General features: G+C 66.3%; 1 protein-coding gene across 3 annotated transcripts; it reads left to right on the top strand.

Annotated features, from left to right (window-relative positions):
• The first annotated feature begins 3603 nt into the window (after positions 1–3603).
• PLEKHF1 (pleckstrin homology and FYVE domain containing 1) lies at positions 3604–13830 on the top strand. Of its 3 annotated transcripts, XM_055311500.1 has the most exons (5): positions 3604–3848; positions 4170–4924; positions 5286–5513; positions 10082–10208; positions 12400–13830. In XM_055311500.1, exon 5 carries the CDS (start codon positions 12413–12415, stop codon positions 13265–13267), a length of 855 nt encoding a protein of 284 aa, XP_055167475.1. In that variant the 5' UTR covers positions 3604–3848; positions 4170–4924; positions 5286–5513; positions 10082–10208; positions 12400–12412; the 3' UTR covers positions 13268–13830. The 3 variants fall into 3 exon arrangements, with proteins under 3 accessions (XP_055167475.1, XP_055167476.1, XP_055167474.1); XM_055311501.1 differs by lacking the exons at positions 3604–3848; positions 4170–4924 and having other exon boundaries at positions 5267–5513; XM_055311499.1 differs by lacking the exons at positions 3604–3848; positions 4170–4924; positions 5286–5513 and adding an exon at positions 6030–6108.

The raw sequence follows: 13830 nt of genomic DNA, 5'->3' as shown, positions 1-13830 counted from the left end.
CCCTCCCCGTCACCTGTTTCAACGCATCCCTCTTTGGCTTGGATTAATTACTTGGATTAATTACTGAATGACAAGCGTGTAGCATTCTTGCACATTTTCCTCGGTGGGCCCCTGCTCTCATTCCTCTCGCAGATAAACACTGCGGAGTAGAACCTCTGGGCCACAGGGTCGCAGAGGTTGAGCCCAGGGGACTCTGCCAAATGGTTTTCTGAAATAGTCGCATCCGTTTACACTCCCTCCAGCCACATATGCAACACGTGACATCGTCGACATTTGTAATTTTGGCAGTTCTGGTGGGTGTCGAGTTCAGATTTTATTATTTTATTTTATATTTTTTCTCGAGTTCAGATTTTGAAATTCAGCGTGCTGGCCAAGCTGAGAGGGTCTGTGAGCCTGCAGGCAGCTAGTGTGAAACTTCCGCACCCAAGCGCTGCTCAAGCTCTGCACGTGGGCCGCCCCCCCCCCCCGCACCCTTGGAAGTCACTCGAGTCCTCCTCCCCTTCGCTGAGCACTCACGTGGAGCCCACTTGGGCCAGGTCTCATTGCCCTGCACTGGCTCCCACCTCTGCAACCCGCTTCCACCCACCGGAGATTATCCCTGAATGCACAGTCCATGGTGTGCACTGGATTACGACCAAGATTACGACGACGAGCATCACCACCACCACCACCATTTGGACGTGCACGGACGCACAGGCACAAAGGTTAGAGGAAATAAAAGGACGGGAAGTTATCTGTTCACGTAAGAAATTACCTCAAAATTCGGTGGCTTGAGATAACAGGCAGGTCATGGGCGTCTGCAGGTCGGGAGCTGGGGAGGGCTCAGCTGGATCCTTCTGCCCCAAGGCCGCCCAGGGGGCTGCAGGCAAGACCCGGTGTGGTGGGGCCCCGCGGCCTCCCTGGGCCCAGACAAGCCCCCGCGTGGCTGGCAAGCCGGTGCTGGCGCCGGCGGGAGGCCTCGCGTCCTCCGTGGGGCTGCTGGGCAGCCTCGGCACCAAGGAGCGTCTCCCCCTCGCGCCAGTGATCACGAGAGCAAGGCAGGCGCCTGGGAAGTCACGCACGGGCGTTTCCAGGGTCTCCGCTGATCACGCAGGCTCAGCCCCGAGGGTGCGAGGGAGGCAGACAAGGATACGAGTGTGGGTCCCCCCAGCGTCGGTCCGCACCTCCCTTTGCCCTTCCGGAGGCCACCGCTGGGACCAGTTGCCCGTGAGCTGTGCCAGCAGTAGTTTCACACCCGCACAGGAGGTGGCACGTGCGTGCACGCTTTTGCATCTTACACTTCTCCTGCTCCGTAGGTCTTGGAAATCCTTCCACCTCAGCCCGTGGAGACCTGCCTCCTTCCCTGTCGCGGGGCAGCCCGGCCACCGTGTGCACGCGCCCTGACCTAAGTAGCCGCCTGCGCTGGGGATTGGGGTTGGGCCATGACTTCCCTGTTGTAGGCGGAGCCGTGACGAATAAGTGTGAGCGTATACCCCTTTGCACAAACACAATAATGTCCAAGGATAAGTTTCTCGGAGGCTCCTGGTCCCTAAACTTCCTGTTCTTGACATAATGCAGCAGAGCAAGAGTTCCCTGCCAGCCAGGCCCCAAAGGCTGACTTTCTGGCGCCAAAACTCTGCTCCCAGACGTGTCATCCAACACAGACAGTTGTCACCCGGGACGCCCTGTGCCCTGTGCTCTGGGCGAGCGGCCCCGCTCCTGGGGAATCACGAGGCTTGCCCAGGTCTGCCCTGCTCCGGGAGCCTCCCGACGCGGGCGCCCCTGCCCACCCCACTCGGCCGCGGCGCCAGGGAGCCGCTGAAGGAATGAACGACCGAGATGGAGCCTTGTCACCCGGGGCCTCCGAGGGCGTCGGTGAGCCTCGGCCATCCTGAAGATTCTCTTCAGGGGCGACATTCATTTCCTGCATCAGAAGCATTTGTCGAAGGGGCAGCCTTTCCCACGGTTCTCGTTTTCCCCTTTGGCCTGGTCAGAGGCTCACAGGGACACCCGGGATGGGAAACAGGCAGGACGGCGCCGGCAAACATGACAAGGATGCGCAGACTTGGAAGGACAAACGCACACCCAGCAAATATTGACACTGTGGGGCCGGGCCGGGGTGTGGAGGAGGGACCCACGGCTGTCCCGCCCACAGGAGACCAGAGGTTCCCTCTCTTTTTATTTATTTATTTTTATTTTTTTCCCCTTTTTTTTCCCCTCTCGGTTTCAATCTGATCCTGCAGCAATCCAAACTCCAACGATCCTTCCCATTAAAAAAAAAAAAAGGGGGGGGATCCCCGGGTGGCGCAGCGGTTTGGCGCCTGCCTTTGGCCCAGGGCGCGATCCTGGAGACCCGGGATCGAATCCCACGTCGGGCTCCCGGTGCATGGAGCCTGCTTCTCCCTCTGCCTGTGTCTCTGCCTCTCTCTCTCTCTCTCTCTGTGACTATCATAAATAAATTAAATAAAAAATTTAAAAAAAAAGAAAAAAAAAGAATTGCAATCTTGAGAGATCTTCTTGTGACATCAGTTTCCAAACCTCTCAGGGGCTCCTCCTGCAAAACCAATCTCAGAGCCATTCCAGGAGGAATCGTCCCCGGCGCCCCCGCCCCCACGGCTTGCACACTCAGCCTCAGGCGCGTCCCTGATAAAGCAAGTCGCGTGCAGAGTGGCGGCCAGCGACCCAACTGGAGGTCGAGTCCACGACCTGCCCGTGATAAGTAGGACAACCGCTGTTTCACTTTTTTTCTTTATTTGTTCCCCCAACCTCCCGTCTTGAACACTCTCAGGAGAGCACAAGGGTCGTAAGAACCGTCCGAGGGACATGTCTAGTCGGGGGTGGGCCAACCCCGGCCGGTGGCCTGTTTTCACGTGACCCGTCAGCTAACAATGGCTTTTATATTTTTAAGTGGCTGGAAAAAAAAGGAAAATGATGTTTCACAACACACGGGCGGTCAGACGTCGGCGGCGCTGAGGGGAGCTTGCCCACGGGCCGCCGCCCCCGCCAGGCTGCTCTGTGCACCGCAGCGCCGCTTGCTTGCCAGGTCTGGGCTATTTGACCCTGTTCAGGACAAAATCTGCCGACCCCTGACCTGGAGTCGTCACCTGTCACTACTCTGCCCCATTTGCTTTCCCGCCCCCCTGCTGCCACATTTCCCTTGGTCTTGATCCTTTGCCCCAAATGCTTCGAGTCCGCCTCCCTCTCCCCAGCTCAACGCGGGGAACGACCGGCCTCGTCCGGCCTAGTCCGAGCAGAGATCAGCTACTACGAAGGACGAACGACGCGGCCACAGCGCTTGGCGCTTAGACCCAACTTAAGAGGAAGATCCAACACCCATTTCTGGCATTTTCCACCGAGGTGATTGCCCGAACTCCCAACCTAACATCCCGAGCCTCGGCAGTCCCCCGAAGAAAGCCTGCTCCCTGCAGTCTGGAAGGCAGCTTTCCCTCCGAAAGTTCTTCTTACCCGAGGAGCAAATTTAAAAAAAAAACCAAAAAAAAAACAAAACAAAAAAAAAAAACCCCTCGGGGAGAGCTCATTTTTTCCACAGCTTGTGGCTTGGCTGAGTCACCCTCTGCCTTTCCCGGAGTCACGAGTTTTTCCTCGTACTTGCAGGAGCGCGGCCCTCCGCCCAGGCCTGTCCGCCCACAGCTGGTCCCTGCTGGGAAGGGGCGGATGGTCGGACGGACGGACGGACAGCAGGACCAGCAGCCTCCCCGCGGGCACTTCCCAGAGCTCCAGCCGGAGGCGGCGGGGATGGCGGCGCTGGAACCAGGGACCAGGAGGACACTGAGGCCCCGGACGGTCCTGGGCCAGTGGGGAGACCAGCCCCCGGGGGGGCTGACCCCTCTCAGCTCCAGGGCCGACGGGTACGCGTCCTCCCTCTGCCCACCTGCTCCGTGCCAGGCACAGGGCTCGGTGGCGGGGTGCAGTCGCACACATGCCTCCTCCCGAGGCCACCGCACCGCAGCCAGGGCCTTCCTTCCCCCGAAGCCCCTCTTGCCGGGGAGGTGGGGGACCTGGCATGGAGGCGGTCACGGAACACAGTCCCCCTCCAGTGCCACCCCCCGGCCCCTGGCAACAGGCAGTGTGTACCCTTGGGGCGACGTTTCCCGGGGTGTCAGGGTCCCCGCCGGCCTCCCTGGGTCTGAGTCAGCCCCGGGGCCTTGGGCCTGGTCTCCCCTCCGCAGGTACAGAGGCCCGGCTGCCCCGTCGGGACTCAGCACTGCGGGTGCTTATTTATCTGGAAGCACCTAAGAGGGTAAAGCGGGGTGGAGGGACCCACGGACAGGGTGGGGGACTTCGCGGATGGGGTCATGTGCCCAATGTGAAGGGGACAGTTCCACCCGGAGACCGGGGACTGTGTTTTCTGATCCTCTGATTTACCAGAAGGTGAAAATCCTGATTCGAACATGAAAGCTCTCCCCGCGAGTCGGGGGGCTCTGTGAGGCAGCGGCCTGTCCCCTCCGGAGCTAACCGCAGGGAGGGTGGGAGCGGCCCTCCCCGCCGGCCACCTCCACCCCTTCCCTCTCCGGCCTCTCCCGCCCTTCTCCTCCCCTGGCTCATCCCCTTCCCTCCTTAGTCTGCCTGCCGGCCGCACCCCTAGCTGTACCCCAGGCCTGGAGGGGCGCATCCCCTCCCTCCCCTCCTCACGGGCTGTGCCCGCCGGCCGCACCCCCACCACTGCCGGGCTCAGGCCCCCTGGCTCCAGCCTCCAGCCTCCAGCCTCCAGCCCGGAGCAGCTCTGGCTCCTGCCTCCCCGCCCGTGGACACCGTGTGGCCCAGCCGGCTCCTCTCCGAAGCGCCCGGGGCCTGCCCTTCTGCGCTGTCTAGGGAGCCTGGCCTCGCTCTAGCGCTGGACGCACGGAGGGAGAGGAGTACAGGGCGGCCGGGGGCTCCCTGCCCAGCTGGGGGGACAAGCCCTGGGCACTAAGCAAGTGAGCGGGTAAGATGTACACACTGTAAACCTGGGTGAGGTCGCACAGGGTGGGGGTCGGGGTGCGGAGCTGCCCGAGCGCCAGGGAGTGAGGGCCCGGACCCCAGAGCGAAAGGTGCAGCCATCCCGGGAAGGTGTAGGGGGGAGGGACGTGCAAAGGCCCAGAGGTGGGACCGCCTTGGGGTTTTGAGGAAGAGGAAGAGGACGTGGGAGATGAAGTGCGGGGAGTGGGGGGACCAGAGGGAGGCTGGGCAGGCCTCCTGGAGGGGCGAGGACTCGAACTTCCTTCCCGGTTCCAGGAGGCGGGAGGGCCTGGGTGGGGACGCAGCACGCAAGGAGCCTCGGTCCACCAAACCCGATTCTCCTTCAGGCTCTGCTCAGGTTTCAAAGGTCCCATGATGAGAAGGTCAAGATGTAAAAAGGATTAAATGCTGCCGGTTTGTCACCCGCGGAAACCTACAGTAGTTGCTGAGAGGAGAAGACTGGCAGCCAGCAGCTGGGAGCCCCGCCAGGCAGTTGCGCCCGTGGTGACACCCCCGCTGCCCTCGGGGTCCCGTGAGCACCCTCTCCAGCGCAGGGCGAGCAGCCTGGGTGTGGGGTGTGTACAGCAGGGGACCAGGGGGCAGGGGGGGACCCGGGGAAGTTACCCTGGAGCAGCAGCCGGGGGAGCATCCGGGGTGCGGGGGGCTCAGTGGGGGGGTCCTCTCGGGGTCACCCTGGAGCAGCAGCCCGGGGAGGATCCGGGGTGCGGGGGGTGCAGGGGGGGCCTCGCGGGGTCGCCCTGGAGCAGCAGCCCCGGGAGCATCCGGGGTGCGGGGGGTGCAGCGGGGGGGGGCCTCTCGGGGTCACCCTGGAGCAGCAGCCCCGGGAGCATCCGGGGTGCGGGGGGTGCAGGGGAGGCCTCGCGGGGTCTCCCTGGAGCAGCAGCCCGGGGTCTCCCGCAGGGTCAGTGGGTCCAGGTCCCGCCCGCCCCGCCTGGGGCGCTGGGGCTGCGCGCAGGTCCCGCCGCGGGCTCCGAGGTGGCGCCCAGGCCCCGCCCCCCGCGGTCCGGGAACCCGATTGGCTGAGCCGGCGGGGGGCGTGTCCGGGGCGTGTCCGGGGCGTGTCCGCGGGGGGAGGCGGCGCGCGGCGGGCGGGGGCGCAGACCCGGAGCGGAGCGCGGCTGGCTCGGCGCGCAGGGCCCCGCGGCGGAGGTAGGGCCGGGCGGGCGGGGGGGGCCGCGTGGGGCGTGGGGGGAGCAGCCTGGCCCCGCAGCCTCGGGGCTTGTGCCAACCGTTGTGGGGGGCGTGGGGGCCGGCGGGACCCCTCTCCGGGCCCAGAGGCCGCAGGTCCTCCCCCGAACCCCGAACCCCGAACCCCGAACCCGAAGGGTCAAGCCGGGCCGCTGGTGGGAAGAGGAAGGCTCCGGAGACCCCGAAGTTGGGAGCGGCCGGACTCGACCTCCGCGGGGCCAGGGGGATGCTGGGGTCAGCGCGGCGGGGAGGGGGCCAGTGGGAGGGAGGCCCTGCTGGGGCCCCTGCGGGCAGTTTCCACTTGGCCCCGGGCTGCTCCCGCGCATAGTTTCCACCGGGGTCGGTGCAGGCGGAGAGGCGGCTGCCCTCGCCGGTCCTGCACACGTCAGCCCTGGGGCTGCCAAGGGGGTGAGGCCGCCCGGCTGGGCTGGGGGCCTGCCCGGCCCCCGAGGGACCCCTGGGTGCGGGTGCAGCAGGGGTCGGGCTGTCAGAGGGCGGGTGCTGCCCTCTGGACTTGAGGATTTCCGATTCTTTTTTTTTTAAGGTTTTATTTATTCACAAGAGACACAGAGAGAGGAGCAGAGGCACAGGCAGAGGGAGGAGCAGGCTCCACCGGGGAGCGCGAGGCGGGACTCGGTCCTGGGACCCCGGGGTGGCGCCCTGGGCCGAAGGCAGCCGCTCCAGCACGGAGCCCCGGGGCGTCCTGAGGATTCCGGATTCTGTCTTGGGGCGGGAGCAGCCCTCCTGCAGCTGGGCCCTCGGGCAGCAGTTTTGATGAGGGAGGTGGAACCTCCCCTGGGGGGCTTCGGGGCGCAGCCTCGGCTCCTTCCCGTGCTGCCTGGTGAGCGGCAGGCTCCGGGCTAAGAGCACCTGTGGCCACTTTCCTCACTCCCAGCTTCTCCGTGGAGAAGGGCCTCCGGGAAGCACGGGGGGGGAGGGGGGACACGGGTCGGCGCCTCTGGAAGGAGGGGCCCTTGGGTCGTGGCGCCCTCCTCCTGCCCTTGGACAGAAACCCAGATCCTCGCCTGGGCTGAGGCCCCTCAAGCGTGGCCTCTGCTGGCCTCTTCCGCGTTACCCCCTGCCCCTCGCTCCTTCCTCTGAAGCTCTGGAGCTGTTCCCAAGGCCCAGAACATTCCCCCCCCCCCCCCTCCGGGCTTTGCAGGACTGGCTCTTCCCGTTCCTGGCAGGTTGGTGTAAGGTTACTTCCTGGCGGCCTTGCCTGCCCCCCTCCCCCGCCGCCGGGTGACCGCCCTAGGCCTGTCCCTCGGGGAAGTCTGCAGGAGGGCTGGGGGCCGGGCTCTGCTGCTTTGCCCTAAGCTGGTGCCAGCCCAGTAGGACCATGGGGGCGCACGACGGGCCTTCCAGGCCATATTCGGAAGGTGAAACAGGCAGGTGTGGGAGCTCGGTGGGGCCTGGGGCTGCAGGGAAGGGGGGTGGCCGTGCGTCAGCCTGGCCCCGGGCAGAGAGGCCAATGGACGGTACAGGGGCCGCATCCCGACTCCGGGCCTCTGACCCTGGCCGGGAAGCCCCCTCTTGATAAGCAGTGTCCCCAGCTGTAGGTCTAACAGAGGGTGGCCCTGGGTGCCCCACCGAGGTCCTGCTCTCCAGGGTTCCCGGGGGCGGGGGCAGACATCGCTCTCGAACCACACAGGCTGCTTCTGAGCGGAGGACAGGAGAGAACAGCGTCCCCCGGGACGCATCCCCGGAGCCGGGCCCTCGCCCATCTGCCACCTCGGGGGTGTAGACCGGGGATCTGCAAACCTCTTCTGTAAGGGGCCCAATGGTAAATATTTTAGGCTTTGCCAGCCAGTCTCTGTTGCCGTGTCCCAGGGAACTGGATTTAGAAAAATGGGCAGGGGTCAGACTGGACGTGCACCTGCCGGCCCCGCTGTAGCTGGCGTGCGAAGCCTCCCCCGCGAGGCCCAGGACTGAAGCCACCCCGCAGGGCTTGGGGCACGGCTCCGAGACCCGGTGTTCACGGGGCACCGTCAGCCCCCTCGGGGGGATCCCATGTGTCCAGGGGGCCGCCCAGGAGCCTGGCAGCCTCCCAAGCCCTCCCCCCTCCCTGCGCCACACACCGACCCTTCCACAGAGTCCGCCCCCCGCCAGCCCCGGGCGGGGCACCGCGCCGCAGGCACCCGAGGCAGGCCGCCCCGGGGACAGCGGGATCAGCCTGTGTCCCCAAGGAGGGAGGCTCACCTCTTTGGGGAGAGCAACAAAAGCAGGAGTCCCCATCTGCTTGGGCGCGGGGCTGCTGCATTTACAAGACGAATCTCCAGGCCGCGTCAACCAGGGTGAAGTGGCGGGCGTGGGAAGGGTGGGCACACGGGGGCGGGGGCAGCCCTCCCCCCAGCGGGGACCCGCCCAAGGCTCCTGGGGGAGAGGGGCAGCAGAGCCTCTGGGAACCCCAATCCGCGTATGGGATCGGCTCAGAGCCCAGCCCCCCTGCACAGATCCCGACCTTCCCGGGGCCAGCAACCGGCCGGGGGCCGCTGGGGCCTGTGGAGGGTCTCAACGTCGCCGACTGGGGCCAGGTAGCAGGGGCCCTGGCGCAGGGGTCCCGGCCCCCCACAAGGGACAAGGAGGCGGTGTTGTAGGTCCTCTCTTGCCTAAACCTCTCCGCTCCCCGGGTGCTGCTGTGCGCGTCCTCCGTGCCGGCCACCTGGGCCCCTCGGGTCCGAGCGGGGACCTGGGCGGGCTGGCCTCTCTTGCTCACCGGACCCCGCAGGCCGGATGGGGGGCCGTCTCCCTCGGCGCAGAGCCCGCCCGCCTCCGTGCCAGTTGTGTCAAGCCTCGGCCTGTGGCCCCAAGATTGGGTTTCCGGCCGGTTCGGCCAGGCAGCTGGCCCCGCAGGTGCGCCCGGAGGGAACAAGCGGCATCCGTCCTCGGGGCCCCCTCCCGGCATCTCCTGTGTCCCTGTGCCCGGACACCGCGGTCCGGGGGGGCCCGCCGGGCGACCCAGTGCAAGCCCCACGGGTGCAGGCCCAGCCGGCGGCGGACACCTTCCTCCTACGAGGAGAGGGAGTCGCCCAAGCCCGCGTTCCCGCCTCCTGGGGTTGCCGTCCTGGGAATCTGTCCCTTTGCTGCTGCTCGTTTTAAAGAAAAGCAACAGAACGTGGTAGATGAGGGTGGATCGTACGCGCCCCCGCCCGTGGCGGGTGCCCTCCCCGGCCACCCTCTCCCGACTGTGCTGGGTCCATCATTGGGGTCTAGCGGCCTTCACCGTTCGTAGGCGGACAGCTGGGCGCTGTCTAGTGTGTGTCACCCAGTGAGACATCCGACGAGTCCTCGGCCTGGGCGCGGGACGCCTCTGCCCTGTGACGTCACAGCCCTTCTCCCCCATCCCCCCGCAGCCCTGCAGCCACCTTTCTACCTGTGCCCCTGCGTTTGGCTGCGTGTGATGCCGCAGGGGAGGGGACCCAACCTGTCCCTCTGCGGCCTGCTTATCCCACTGAGCGTCAGCGTCTTCGGGGTTCCTCTGTGTGGTGGCAGGAGGGGTCAGAGCCGCCTTCCTTTTGGGGCTGATTACTCCTCCGTCTGCACATTTTGCTCAGCCTTTCGTCCGCCGACGGACCTGTGGGTTCCTGGTACGGCTCGGCTGCCGCGGCGATTGCCCCGTGAACACGGGGTGCCCCCCGGCCTGGAGGCCCTGCTTTTGGTCCTGTGGGGAGACCCCCAGGATTGGAATCCCGGGGCCGCATGGTTTCTGTGCTCGTCCCCTCCCGCGGAGCCTCTGCGCCCTGCGCCGCACCCCTTGTAGTTCCCACGGGGAGCCCGCGGGGCTTCGACTTCTCCGCATCCTCCCCACACCTGTTATTACTGCCTGGGGTTTTTGTTATTTGGGGTTTTGGGGGTTCTTTTTTTTTTTTTTTTTTTTTTGATAGTCGCCACCCTCATGAGTGTGAAGTTCCATCCTTTCCGTCTTCACTCGTAGGTCGAGTACTTGAACACTTGAGACGTGTGATGTCGACACGGACGCTGTCACGTACCGTTTGGCAGGTTGCTTTTTCCGCTCGGCCTGTGACGTCTGTGCTCACTCCGTCTTGAGCCGCGTGGACTGGGTGAGTGGTCGTAGGTGCCGACGGCCGCCCGGGTGCGAGCCGCCCGGCCGGGTGCCCCGTCCCATCCCCCGCCCCGTGCTAGGCGTCTCTCAGCTGGGCTGCAGGTCGCCAATCCCCTGCTCTTGGCTGCGTCCCTGTGCTGCGCCGTGAGCCCCCCCTCCCCCCCGGGGAGCCCTCAGCCGCCCGTCCCAGCCCCCAGCCCCCAGCCCAGGGGCCAATAATCAGCTCGGTTTGCAACACACGGCCAAGATCAGCAACCTAAAAGTCGTGGTTCTTACATAAGGCAGCAGGGGCAGCACTCCTCAGGATGCCTGTGGTCTGAAGGGGGCAAGTGACATGTGACTCGGGGGCCCCCCCAGCACCCCTCTTGTGCAATGCATGCAGCCTGCACCCTGGGCCCCGCTCTGGCTTCCCACAAGCCGTCTGACTTAGAGAACTGCAGCGTGGTGACCCAGAAATGTGTGATCCGCGTGGCCGGGTGCACGGAGGCGGCGGTGAGCTCAGCTCTCACCTGCTTCCTCTTCAGGAGTCGGAGTCGGAGCTGACTCATGCACAGCGCGCCCTCGGGCAGCTTTGCAAAGGCTCCTCCGCTCACTAGCGACTCCCGACTCCCGGGACGCCTGTGCTCGCCCCGTCCCAGCCCCGGGGCTGCTCTAGTGACCGAGAAAGGGCCCCTGGTCTCGTGGGGGCGGGAGATAGGAACCCCAGGAGCAAAGGACAGAGAGACAAGAAGGCGTCGGCCCTGCGAAGTCCCGTGGAGAGAAACACAAAGTAGGGTAACGTCTTGGAGAACGACGCCGGCAAGCGTTTTCCGTAGAGGCCAGGTGGCATCCTAGGCCTCGCGGCCGGGGCTGTGTCCGCCGCGGCCGCACGAACGCCGCCAGGGACCCGGGTAGCTGACGGGACGGCTGTGTTCCAATAAAACTTTATCTACAAAAATAGGCTGTGGGCCAGATGCGACCCTCGGGCCCTAGTTTGCCGACCCTGTGCGGGGTTAGGGGAGGCTCCCTGAGCTGGGGCTGTCGCAGGGCCTTTCTGGGGGGAGATGAGAACCCAGAGCCCAGTCACAGGAAGGAGCCGGCGAGGGACGACGTGATGGCACCTTGCTGTTGCTTCAGTGTAGCTGCCTGGTGAGACGGGGTGCGGGGGATAAGACTGTGGAGCTGGGGCGCCTGGGGGCTCAGCGGGTGAGCGTCTGCCTTCGGCTCAGGGTGCGACCCCGGGGTCCTGGGATCGAGTCCCGCATCGGGCTCCCTGCAGGGAGCCTGAGTCTCTCAAGAGCAAATAAATTAAATATTAAAAAAAAAAAATGGTGCAGCTTGCTCATGGGTTGAGTGTTGGGGCTACAGGAAGGAGGAGGTTCACGGATGTTCCTGGCTTTGGGGTTTGAACCAACAGGTGAGCAGTGGTTCTGTTCATGGAAAAGAAGAGCTGGAGGGAAAGGCGGGCTTTGCGTTGGGCTTGTTGAATTTGAGGAGCTTCTCCCATGAGCAGGTGGGAGGTCGTGTGGGCAGGTGGACGTCGGCGCAGAGAGGCCAGGGCTGGAGGCCTGGCCTGGGGAGTCAGGGTATTTGGGTGGCGGGTGTGAGTCCGGGGGTCACCGGGAGGGTGTGTGGCCTGAGCAGAGGGGGCCTGGGTGAGATCTGGGCCACCAAGGTTTTGTGCTTGGCAGAGGGGGAGGGAGGGGGCCTCACAGTCCATGGAGGAAGGCCCTGAGCCCCCTGCTTACCCACAGAGCCTCAGTTTCCCCCAGCAGCGGGCGGCTCTGCCACTGAGGGCTGGTGTGAGGATCCATAAGGTAGTCGCTCGGCGCGGGGTGCCTGGGGCGCCGGCAGGGGTGACCCCTGAGCCCCAGGCCGAGGGAGCGGCTTGCAGGCCTGTGAGGGTGGTGCAGTGCGCGGTGGCCGAGGGGTGCAGACCCCTGTTGCCTGGCCCTCACCCTCCCCCGCCCGGGGAGGCCCTCCAAACCCCTGCCCTTGGGTGGGGAGCGTGAAGTCGTGTCCTCGCCAGGCTCCCGCGGGGCGCCAGGCCCCACCCCCCGGCCTCCAGGGGCTTCCCCGTGGTCCCCCAGGTTGGCCTGTGGCCTCCAGGGCGGCGCGTGTGCGGTTGGGTGACGCGCGGCGGGTCAGCGAGCGGGGGGCCCGGGCGGGGTGTGGGCCCGAGCCCCCCGCTGACCCCCGGCCCCCGCCAGGCCGCCGGCGACGATGGTGGATTACCTGGCCAACACGGAGATCAACAGCCAGCGCATCGCCGCGGTGGAGAGCTGCTTCGGGGCGTCGGGGCAGCCGCTGGCGCTGCCGGGCCGGGTGCTGCTGGGCGAGGGCGTGCTCACCAAGGAGTGCCGCAAGAAGGCCAAGCCGCGCATCTTCTTCCTCTTCAACGACATCCTGGTCTACGGCAGCATCGTGCTCAGCAAGCGCAAGTACCGCGGGCAGCACATCATCCCGCTGGAGGAGGTGACGCTCGAGCCGCTGCCCGAGACCCTGCAGGCCAAGAACCGCTGGATGATCAAGACGGCCAAGAAGTCGTTCGTGGTGTCGGCCGCCTCCACCACGGAGCGCCAGGAGTGGATCAGCCACATCGAGGAGTGCGTGCGGCGGCAGCTGCTGGCCACGGGCCGCCCGCCCAGCACGGAGCACGCGGCGCCCTGGATCCCCGACAAGGCCACGGACATCTGCATGCGCTGCACGCAGACGCGCTTCTCCGCCCTCACGCGGCGCCACCACTGCCGCAAGTGCGGCTTCGTGGTCTGCGCCGAGTGCTCCCGGGAGCGCTTCCTGCTGCCGCGCCTGTCGCCCAAGCCCCTGCGGGTGTGCAGCCTCTGCTACCGCGAGCTGGCCGCGCAGAAGCGCCGGGAGGAGGAGGAGGAGGAGGAGGGGGGGGGCGGCGGGGGCGCCCCGGGGCAGCCGCGGGCCTACCTGGCGGGGGCCGAGTGCGGGGCCTCCAGTGGGGACGACGAGGACTCCGACGAGGACAAGGAGGGCGGAGGGGACGGCGACTGGCCCAGCCGCGTGGAGTTCTACGCCTCGGGCGTGTCCTGGTCAGCCTTCCACGGCTGAGCGGCCGCCAGACGGGCCCCCGGGTGCCCCGAGACGGCGGCGGGGCGCTGGGATCGGCCCCGGGGCCTTCGTGCCGGGCACGGGCACCCTCCTCTGGCGCCTCAGGGGATTCCCTTTCCACTTGGCAAACCCACGTCGCCTTGGCCTCCTGGGACCTCGCGCCTTTTCTCACCTGCGGCCCCAGGTGACCCCTGGAGCCAGACAACGGCAGCACCTTCCAGGACCAGAGGGAAGACGGGACGGGAGCCCTGCGCCTGCCTCCCAGACGCGCACACCCGCGGGAGGGCCGGGGCCCTGGAGACCGGGTCGGCCCCTGCCCCTCGCGGTGCCCGTGCCCTGCTGGCTGGCCCCTCGCCGGCCCAGAGCCTGCCCTCCAGCCGTGGGGCCCCCGCCTCCGGCCCCATGTCGCCCCTGCCCGGGCGTCCGGGGCTCTGGTCCCCCTCAGTCCCGCCCTCATCCGTCCCCGTGCCCGGGAAAGCAGCGTTCCCTGTTAGGACCCCTCATGGCAAGTGTCAGGAACCCTGCCCAGGCTCTGCTGTCACAATAAAAAGAACGTTCATTGA

This window comes from Nyctereutes procyonoides, unplaced genomic scaffold, assembly GCF_905146905.1.
Source record: "Nyctereutes procyonoides isolate TBG_1078 unplaced genomic scaffold, NYPRO_anot_genome, whole genome shotgun sequence".
In the NCBI taxonomy this organism is placed as follows: domain Eukaryota; kingdom Metazoa; phylum Chordata; class Mammalia; order Carnivora; family Canidae; genus Nyctereutes; species Nyctereutes procyonoides.
This window is presented reverse-complemented; position numbering and strand designations above follow the sequence as displayed.